Source organism: Montipora capricornis, chromosome 11, assembly GCF_036669925.1.
Source record: "Montipora capricornis isolate CH-2021 chromosome 11, ASM3666992v2, whole genome shotgun sequence".
NCBI classification, from domain to species: domain Eukaryota; kingdom Metazoa; phylum Cnidaria; class Anthozoa; order Scleractinia; family Acroporidae; genus Montipora; species Montipora capricornis.
In genome coordinates, this window is record NC_090893.1 from 22087118 (window position 1) to 22097539 (window position 10422).

The window sequence follows — 10422 nt, forward strand, 5'->3', positions numbered from 1 at the left end:
TTGAGGTGGTGACCTGATCAAAATCTCTTGTCACAAACTTCTTGCACAACTTGATTTAACCTGTTTAAAATAGAGCGAGTTTCAATCGAGTGTCGAAAACCAAAACCAAAGTAATCACTTTGGCCAATCAAAAAGGACGGAGACAATCCAGTAGACCAATGAAAACTCGACAAATTTACACGTAGCTGACACAAAACGCGGGAAAATGTGCACGCGCAAGCCACGATTGGTTTTGGTTTCGCTTCTGATTGGTTGAAAAAGTGGCGCGAGGACTTTGAACCAATCACTGAGTGAAGTAATGCAAACCAAAGCAATTCGCTAATTACTTTCGACCCTCAATTGAAAAGGATGAACTACCTCTGAAGTCTTGAAAATAATCATGACGTAAGAGCGCGCATCCTCTTGCCTCATGATAATTAATTGACATTTTTTAGCTACGCCCATACTTTGAAGTTTGCTCTGTTTTTTCCGTCAACGTACTTGAGTAACGCTAGATGGTTATTGATCTCCGGACTGTGCATTTTAAAACGATTTGTTGCCTGGTTTTTATACTTAGGAAACTTGTGTGGTTCATTATTTTTTGAAGTATAAGTATCTTCATCAGGCCGATTAAAATCATTCAGGCCTAATAAACTCATACAGACTATGTCTCCCTTTTTGATTGGCTCAAATTTCGCGCATAATTCTCGGCAGTCGGCAGAACATAATGTCAATCAACGCAATTGGACTGATGACGTCACGTCGCATCGCGCCATATAAAATCACAACCTCGTTCCCAGGGTGTCTTTTCCTCATCGACAAAGAGACCCTGGGAACCAGGTTGATAAAATCTCTGAACATAATTTCTAACAGCAGAGAACAAGGCCCTGGTTGCCGTTCTGAAGTTCTGAATTTTCCTCATCGGATAAAACCCCGCATAACTCTTCGCACCATACTCTGTCGCATCCAATAATAATTATTGTTTCTGATCTTTCCTAGGCTTCACGTGAATTTATTTAATAAATACTTGATGTGATTTCTTTCTAGGTCTCATCTTCATTGATGAAGCTCGTCGACTGTTAAATAACTACAATCTTGTCAACCAACTGGATTTTTCGGCGGATTTAATTGAAAACTCTCTTAGAACCTGTTCGACCACAGATAACAAAGTTAGTGTGGATGATTTGATAGATGAACTCAAAGGTCATCTTTAGCTTTAGATGCTATGGAAGAAATATGTCTTTAACGATGATGATGATTCGGGCATACTCGGAAAAATCCGAGTGCTTCGTTGCAGAAGTCGGACGTACGACTTTTCTTCCGATGACTGGTTCGGATGCTTTGCCACTGAGCGGAAGATAGGCAATTCCTCAACTATCTATACGGACGCTTTCCACTTGACATAACAGGCCGGCTAGGCCAGGCATTTCGAAGGACTAACTCTTCAACGCCTTCAAATTAACACACGTCGAGGGAGATATATACCAGGACCTGAACAATCGATGTAATCGATGATCGGAAAATCAATCGATTAATAGGCCATTTCCGACTTGATGTCTGCCTCCTCTTCAAAGCGAGTCTAAGTGCGAAGTTTTTCTTATGAAAATTAGTTTTCATTCATATGTAAAGTAGAACTAATTTCCATCACAAAAGCTTCGCACTTAGACGCGCTTTGAAGAGGAGGCAGGCATCAACTCGGAAATGGCCTATTGCTGTTAAGTAGCATCGATTGGCATCGGCCAATCAATGATCAATCGATAATCACACCTAAGTGGTCACGAACCTCATCAATTGCCATCGATTGGCACTAAATTCATGTCTCCGTATCTTCAGGTATCGCGGAAGTGTACGCAGATCGTATATTATTTTTAAACCTCAGTAGCAAAGTTTGAGAATTGCTCATCGATGTGGCTCCGTAAAAAAACAGCACAAATAATAACATAACTCGTTTTCAGTAGTACAAAACTCGCGCGAATAAACAAGTTTACGCATTGCTACTCGCAAGTTCAAGTTTACTCAAACAAAAAGCAATGACATCAAAATGTGTAACTTTATTAGCACTCGATGACAATCGAAGTGTTTTACTGAATAGGTCATCGACTGATATTGCATATTATTGATAACAATCTATTATGTTAAATGATCGATTCCCATAGATTATTGATTGATATTGTTAATCGATGTAGTTAATTGATCGATTCCCATCGATTATCGATTAATATTGATAATTGATGATAATCAATAATCGCAAAAAATTTCGTGATTGATTGTCCATCGATTATCAATATCAATCGATTAATTTATATCGATTGCCATCGATTATCTATTTCATCGATTGTTCAGGTCCTGTATACACTCCTCCAGAAGAATGCGAGGTATTATGATGCAAGTGTTCCTTCAATTTGTTGCATTTTCCGGCTTCGCAAACTGACGGGTCTGGCCGGTCAGTTCTGACAAAGGGAAAGCGCCCGTACGACCTTAGCTTTCAAAGCAATATTTTAACCGAAGAGGGATAAATTGTCAGCTAAGACCATGAGCCTGTTCAAATTCAAGTACAGTCAACTCTCCGTTAACGGACACTGTCGTAAGTGGACAGCCCTACTTACAGACACTTTTTTCAATTCCCCATTTTACCTTCCAGTCAAACTCTGTATTACACATTCCCGTAAGCGGACACTGTCTCGTAACCGGACGCGGACACTTTTGAAAATTAAAATTGGATTTTTCGTTTGTTTACGCTCTCTCTTAAGCGGACATCCCACGTATAATAATTGACTCTTGGCAATGAGATTTGTCTTTAATTTGCAATTCAAACAAAACTACGACCTTTGACAGAGCAACATAACACTGGGGTCGGTCTTGTCATATCTCCATTTACCCGCCGGAAAGTAAGCTGTCCGTTCGTTTGACATGATCAAGAGTCCGACATGTATTTGTAGTGTCATCTTACGGGAATAACTCTCGTAAGCGGACAGCTCTACCATGGGACGCTTTTTCCAATTCCCGATGGTGTCCGCTTTCAAGAGAGTTGACTCTATTTGTTTTTGATATATTTTCTTTCATACTATCACCTCTTAGAAGATATAAAACGAAGTAACGTTTGTTAAAAGCTCTCACACGGCTTGATAGCTCACTGATAGACCCATGTGTAGCAGCACTACTGGCACTAGGCAATCGCAATGTCCTTGGTCAATTGTTTGGAAATCGCGGTGCCATCATCAAGGAGGCCATGTAAAATGCCGAAAAGGGTATCATGCCGAAAGGGGTACAGATGCATAAATATTTTACAGGCCACCTTGGGAATCCAGTATAAGAGTTCAGTTAAAGTCAGAGGAAAGCAATGAAGCAATGTTGTAAAAAAACGGCTTTCAAAGTTTTCCCCGCATAATATCAAGGGAAGTTCCCTCTTTACCCATGACTTCACTAACAAGATGGCGCCGCGGGCCACAAATCAGTAGGTTGCGTGATCCAGTCTCTCTTTTTTGGACCTTCTTTCTGTAATTGCTCCGACAAGCGGGTTGTAGTACTCGGTATTTTCAGGCTTCTTCCTCGGTATTAAACCGGCGTAGCAATTTCAGAGCAAAGAGAGAAGCCGAGGAACGGAATTTCCGATAAAATCCAGTTTCTAAGTTCATCAGATATACATTGTAGGTTGGTGCTACACTGGTTTGAGAAAATTTGAATGTAGCTTTAAGAATTACAATTCAAAGACCTAACTTTTTAAGAACATTCAGATTTCTTGAAATCAGACTAACTTCAAAATTATGTCGAAATTTTCGATGTTTGGGTCACGTGTAAAATGGTGCGAAACTACATCATTCTCCCTAAAAACTTCAGAAATACCGTTTTTAACTACTAACTCTGGTTATACTGTGCTCCGAAACCACACAGAAACTATTCTTGCGTAAGCTTGTTTCTTCCTTGTACGCAATCATCTTCCTTTGGAACTTATTCCATGTTAACTATATCCGCAATTCAAACGTATGACATTTCATATATTGTCTATCATGTAATTGAACGTCTGAGCGCAGTACAAACATATTAAACTTAATTTATTCTACAAAGCGGAAGTGCTGTTTATTGTTCATGTAATAGTGAGACCTTGAATGGTGACTATAATAGTTAAACATAAAAGATGCCATTGAATGTAGAGGGTCAATAAACTTCTCCCCTCCATTTCTGTCTGAGCATGGTAAACAAATTAATTTGATATCATACAAAATAAAATGATGACAGCATTTAAATTCTGTCCAACCTGACATGAACACAAAAAGATCCAGATGCTTTTTGTATTGTGTTATAGTGCAGTGTTAAAAGACAAACATTGTCCCCCCTGGGACAAGATAAGCCTTCTCTTTCTTTGTGGAAAGCGGTATTTCAGAGGACGCGAAGTTTCTCTGCACGTTCACAAACCAAATAGGGATTGTTATGAAATACGCGAGCGATGGGCAAGTTGAAATTATACGGACTGGCCGAGGAACTATAAACAACGTTTAGAGGAAGTCCTAAGGCCGAGCGTCTCCGACGGGAACCCGGACAGTCGTAACATGAATGGCAACGGCGAGTTCACACAACGTCCACCCAAGATTTTCGAAAGTCCGGTGAGCAGATTAAAGAAGAAAATAGAAATTAAACGAAGTCTTTCTTGGACCGAGTCCGTGAGATTTATTCGGAAACGCAAGGGACAATTCAAGAAGGCACTCAGTTCTGCGAATTTATCACTTCAAGGTAGGAGACACTGGATAGCGTCATCTCGCCACTAGTGGTCAACTTGCCCCTAAAAGAAGTCAGTTAGCTTTGTGGTGGCGGGATGAATTCACCCGGTAACATCAATATCTGTCAGTTCGACTGCAGATTGTTTGTTTTTGGTCTAATGGCGTTCCATCCGAACATAAAGCTAATTTATTTCATTTTTTCAACTCTTTAACGATGCAATTGAAATTCATTCCTGGCACGCGTCAGCAATGACGAAGACAGCACTGAGTTCTGGGAACGTTATTTCCCCCCTCCCCCCCCCCCCCCCAAAAAAAAGGACGAGCTCATTTCTCAATTTTTGGCTTTCAGATTAATTAAATGTTTGCTGTTTGCGAACTGTCCAGGAATTGCTTGAATGTCATTCACTTTGGATTCAAAAGGAATGCAACATCACCAACCGCTTATGTCCTTTTAATGTTCTTTGTCATGTGATCAAATCACACCGTCACACTGAACCCCATGTCTTAGTCGGCATCTTTTTATTTCATAATTTTTTAGTGTATAAAGCTGTAATGATATTCTGTGGTAAGTAAAGAGGTAATGTGGCCCAGTGGTAAATGCGCTTGCCTCTGCTCTGGCGACTCTTTAAATGTAACAGTCCCTCAGTGGGTAGCCTGCGAACGCAGACGTATTTCCGCCGGAAATACGTCTGCGTTCGCGGGCGACTCAGTGGGCTGCCCCCGTTGTTCGAAGGGTGGAAAACGTTATCCACTGGATAACTCAATTAGTTTTGCTCAGTAGTGTTTATCCGCTGTATAGTGTGATTTATCCGGTGGATTATATAGCATTATCCACCTTTTAAACAACAGAGGCCTGTTCTCTTGTCTGTCATTTGCTCGGGGGTATTTGCCACCAGACAACTCTGAAATCTGAGCTAACATGTGTTGATCGCGATGATGTACAGTGTAGTTGATATTCATATGGCGCATTTTTAAAATAGATATTGTGGGGAGTTTTCTTTAATAGCCAGACAAATCAGACAAATGATTAAGGTTGTTTAGTTCGTTCGAACAAAAGGCAAAATGAACGCATGCAGCTGGCGCTAACGTACTTAGATAGCATTAAGCCGTATAGTCATCATTTTGCAGAGGTTTGAGCCAACTCCACTGAAAAAGCAATGACAAAGGTTTGGAAAAATTCTCAAGAACATTAAAAGGTCTAAAAGCAGCCTGAAACGGTAAGCTCTCGTCGTGAACATCGTTGGGTTGCTATCGTTGGGCTGCTATTCACTTGCCCCATGAAAACGGTACAAATTTCAGATGGAAAACTGAATTTAGAAAATAAATGTTTCAATCAGCCTGGCATGGTATGGCATCGCGTCTTTTGTTGTCAAATCAATATGTTGCTTTTTTGCGCAGATGTGCCTCGAGCTCGCTTGTTACAATTTGGTGATGAAAGCTGCTGAATAGTGAGCTTTATTTATCATGTTTTTTGGCGGACAGGCAGGGGTTAATGGAAGCCTAGGTACAAAGTGCAAGGTGCAACTCTCATGTCGAACTTTTTTACTGAAACAGAGAGGATAGGTTTGCATTGAAGATCTTTATACCCACGAAGGTTAAAACAACATGAAGATGTTTTTGAATTGCCTGATGTGAGATTTAAACTGATCCATTGTATTTCACATTTGCTGGTCTGCGTGGGCTGTTCTTTTTCCACTTCGTGGCATACAGCAAGAATGCTTTGTCTTTGTCAGCGAAGTTTCAAAGATTAAGAAATGGCCGTCACGTGCAAAACTAGACTTAATCAAGGTAGAAAATTTGTTTGCATTTGCTATCGTGATATAGCACCGATCGAATGTGTTGCCAGGCCTCCCTGGACGCGACGCTAACTACAGCTACCAAAAGTGTGGCGAGGAGCTTGCTCTGTAAGAGATTATCTCTCTCCCGCCCACGGGTAGTAATGAGCTCGTACGAAGAAAGAGCCTAACACGCCCAAACACGGTTTGGTGTGCCTGTGCAACCAGACCGCAGGTTTGACACCTTTAGAAGGAATTAGGAGCATTGTTAACTGAAATCAACAAATTAACGCAAGTCAAATCAAGTGATGGTTTTTGAGGAGAGGTGAAAACCGGATTATCCGGAGAAACACCGGCCGAGAAATCCCGGGGGGGGGGGGGGACTCCCATATGGAACAGACGGGGATGCTCGTCGGAAATTTTGAATTTAACCCCTAAAGGAGACCATCTGGGCGTGGCTCAAGCTTTTTGTGACCTCTAAAGAATACCAATCTGGGCGTGGTTTAAGCAAATTTTGACCCCTAAAAACAAGTCAAAAAGAAAATTTGACTTCTGTTTCTCTTCGCGTAATTCTGTGTTTCTTCGCGGAACCCTAAACGAGACCTTGGCGGCTTAAAATATTGACGCTTTGCCCGGAACATCCTAAGCGAGACCAAAATCCAAAATTTACACCCCTAAGCGAGACGACGAGCATCCCCATCTGTTTCATATGGGAGTCCCCCCCCCCCCCCCTCCCCCTTCCGGGCGAGAAATAGAGTCGAGAACCAACAAACTCAACCCACATATGACGCCGAGTCCAGATATTGAACCCGGGCCACATTGGTGGGAACCGAGTTCTCTCACCAAAATATCACCCCTCCACCTCGTTTTCCAAAAGCAGAAACGTTCCGATGCTCATTTGGATCCTTCCTTGTATCCATAAAACGATGACGTTTCCAGGTTTGAACTCTTGTATGAATTGTCAGCTGAGAAATGAACCAGGAGTTTATCTTTTAGACAAGATCCAGAACGTAAAGAACTGATCCTACGTACAGATAATATAAGTTGTATTACCAGTCATGCAAACCTGACACTAATTGACGCACAAACACCTAACCGCGTTTTGATAGAACTTTAAAAAGGGAGCTGATAAGCACGCGCGATTTTGAGACGCGGAGGGCAACCGGAAGTGAGCTGTTTTCCCTTTTAACTTGTCTTCACGCAACCACATTTACATCACTGAGGAACTTTCCTCCATTAGAGCTGATTAGTATAAAAACTTGGAGACAACACTGTCCTGGCAGGCGAAATGTCCTCTTCCGGTTGCCGTGCGCGTCTCAGAAACGCGCGTGCTCAATCTCCCTTTTTCTAAGGACCGACGCTACGGTTAAATTGAAATGGACTGTTTTACGCATGCCTAACAGTCATTCACGGTCTGTTTACATAACTTAAGATAGTGTTTTTATTCAAGGTGCTGTGAAATAAAATCAGTGAAAAAATTCATCTTGAAAAGGAGAAACAAGACGTTATCACTAGCACGTTTTCCATAAAAGAAAAAAAAGCGCATGGCTGTTTCTCAAAAGGGAAGAGCGCCGAGGTCGAGATTGCTGTGGAATCAAGGAAGTAGTTTAGCATTCTTTGCATCTACAGCTATCCATTGACAGATTTGTGCATTTAGTTTATATACGTACATCGAAGTTCTGCTGTATCGTACATGTATTTGAAAACTTGCTCTCTTTTTCGAAATACCTCGTCTTCTACAGACAGCACTGTCACTCTAGAAACATAAACATCCTTTTTTTTAAAATCGTTTCTTGACCTTGGCTATTTTTATGCAGGGTCTATACTTTGCATTTGTTCCAAGACAATATGATTTACGTCGGAAAGTTGAATGGACTTGAATTTCTTTCTCAAAGAATATTTTTCCGTTCTCAGTGTAATTTATGCAAAAGATCACGTGACGAAGCGGTATCGCCAATCGCAGCTTGTCAATCAAAGCTTTTGGAGCGTAATGGCATTCGGCAGACTCTTACATTTTCAGATCTTTTGACTTGTGAAATTGTTAAAGTTTGACCTCGCATGGTCTTCACAACGGCGATTAGTTTTGTTTCGGTGAACAATGGCGCGACAATGGAAGACGTAAAAGGAAACAGGGCGGGATTTATTCAGATTTAGAAATGAGCTCGGTGAAGCCTTCTGTGAAAGCAATATTTATGCCTTCCGCCAAGAAGAAGCACACGAAATCAGCAGCTTCGTCATCGACTACAAATGGACAATCACCTTCTTATCTGCGACCATTGACACCGGTTTGTGGCTTTTGTTCACGTAGGTTTTGTCAGATTTCAAATGAGCGTATTATAATGAAATGGTGTTTGTTATTCTCATCAAGGAATCCGTTCGCAAGAAAACCCCTTCAAGCCCAACCAGCGAACCCCATCGAGGGATTTTCAGTCAACGAAGTTCTTCCCCTGCTCCTTCGCCGCTGCAAAATCGAAGGACAGTCTCCAGCGATGCAAGCTCGTCGAGGGTAGAAAATGGTTTACAACTCAGTCAATCTGTTCCTGATTTGCGATATGGAGTGAAACATGTTCGAAGTTCCAGCCAGCCTTCAAAATCAGCGGCAAGCACCCCACACAGGGAATCGTTCTCGTCCGTCACTTTCCCAGATCGCAGCAACTCGGTGAACAGTGAAGGTAGCTATTACAACGAAGTAGCAGAAGCTCCAATGATTCTCCAAGAGGATATCATAGCGTTGACTGTTCACGTTCGCACATTTTCAGAAGCGCTGAGTTCTCTGCGAAACACTTTCATCGAATGCGAAGGTACAGTTAAACTTAAAGCTTTGTTTACAACAGAGATCGGTTGTTTAGCTGATATGTTTAGTGTCAACTTTCTTTATACTCGGGAGTTTAACATGAAGCTAAATAAACGTTACAAAAATTGTAGTGTCATTTAATTGAATTTCATTGTCGTCGTAGGAGTTTCGAATTTTTTGATGGAATTTACATGGAAACGGAAACAATTATAGAAATCTAGACAACTTGGCTTCCAAAGCTCCTATTTTCTGGTTGAGATTAAACTCCTTAAAACTGGTATTTATTTGAAGTGGGAAAATCTCAGATTGCTTTTATAACCGTGATTTAACCATTCCCATTTATTAATTTGGTACAAAAAAAAATTATAATGACATTCGAACTGACAAATTTGAGTGTGCCGTAATTTCTTCTTCATACAAGCAATGTCGGTTTTTATTTGTCACGAAATTTCCACCGAAAAGCAGCGTCGATTTTTTTATAAAGCCATATGATAAAGCATGGTTAATACCGCAATCTTACAAATTGAGTTTGTCAGTGGTTAGTAGATTCACTAAAAATATTCGACTTCGATCTGTGTCTTGCATAAATTGTTTGCGGGTTACAACATCTAAATTATACACAAAATGATCGCGTGTTAATGCGGCCATTATCACTAAAACGGGCGCTAATCCATAGTTTTAGGCTCTATTTCGGGTGTATTATCGTCAAAATTAGGGAGCCGAATATTTTGACGTAAAATATTTGCAAGTAAGGGCATTAAGAGTCGTGAAACATGATCTTCAGCTGATTATTCCACTTGATCTTTGGATTTGTAGAGAGGGTTTTGTACATGACAAGTGAAATGGATTGAACTTGCGATCGAAACTACAGGAAGTTTGCTGCAAACTGCTTGATATTAGTTAACTACCAGGTTACCACAGTTCTCAAGATTTTGTCATATTTGTGGTTTCGTTTCGTTTTGGATAAAATTGATGGAATGTTTACTTTGGAGGTGACTGAGTGAACTGTGCGAATGAGTTACAATCGTCACTCATTGAGCCAGGACACAACCTTTCTTGCAGTTGTTTACATACGTTCTGAATACCACAATTGCCATTGCTTTTCGTTGCACTCAGAGCTTTGTGACAGCAACCTACATAGAACACATTTAAAAATCGA

General features: G+C 40.9%; 2 protein-coding genes across 2 annotated transcripts in view; both read left to right on the forward strand.

Moving 5' to 3' along the window:
* LOC138023528 (uncharacterized protein C1orf87-like) overlaps nt 1-4223 on the forward strand; it is a 13013-nt gene extending 8790 nt beyond the window's left edge. Inside the window, exon 5 of the mRNA XM_068870529.1 lies at nt 1027-4223. Coding sequence (XP_068726630.1) covers nt 1027-1193 — 167 coding nt within the window. The 3' untranslated portion in view covers nt 1194-4223. The remainder of the gene's footprint in view (nt 1-1026) is intronic.
* Nucleotides 4224-8012: 3789 nt separating this feature from the next.
* Nucleotides 8013-10422, forward strand: part of LOC138025011 (rho GTPase-activating protein 45-like) — a 56824-nt gene continuing 54414 nt past the window's right edge. The window contains 2 exon segments of the mRNA XM_068872229.1: nt 8013-8754; nt 8838-9270. Of these exon segments, the coding sequence (XP_068728330.1) occupies nt 8626-8754; nt 8838-9270 (562 nt within the window). The 5' untranslated portion in view covers nt 8013-8625.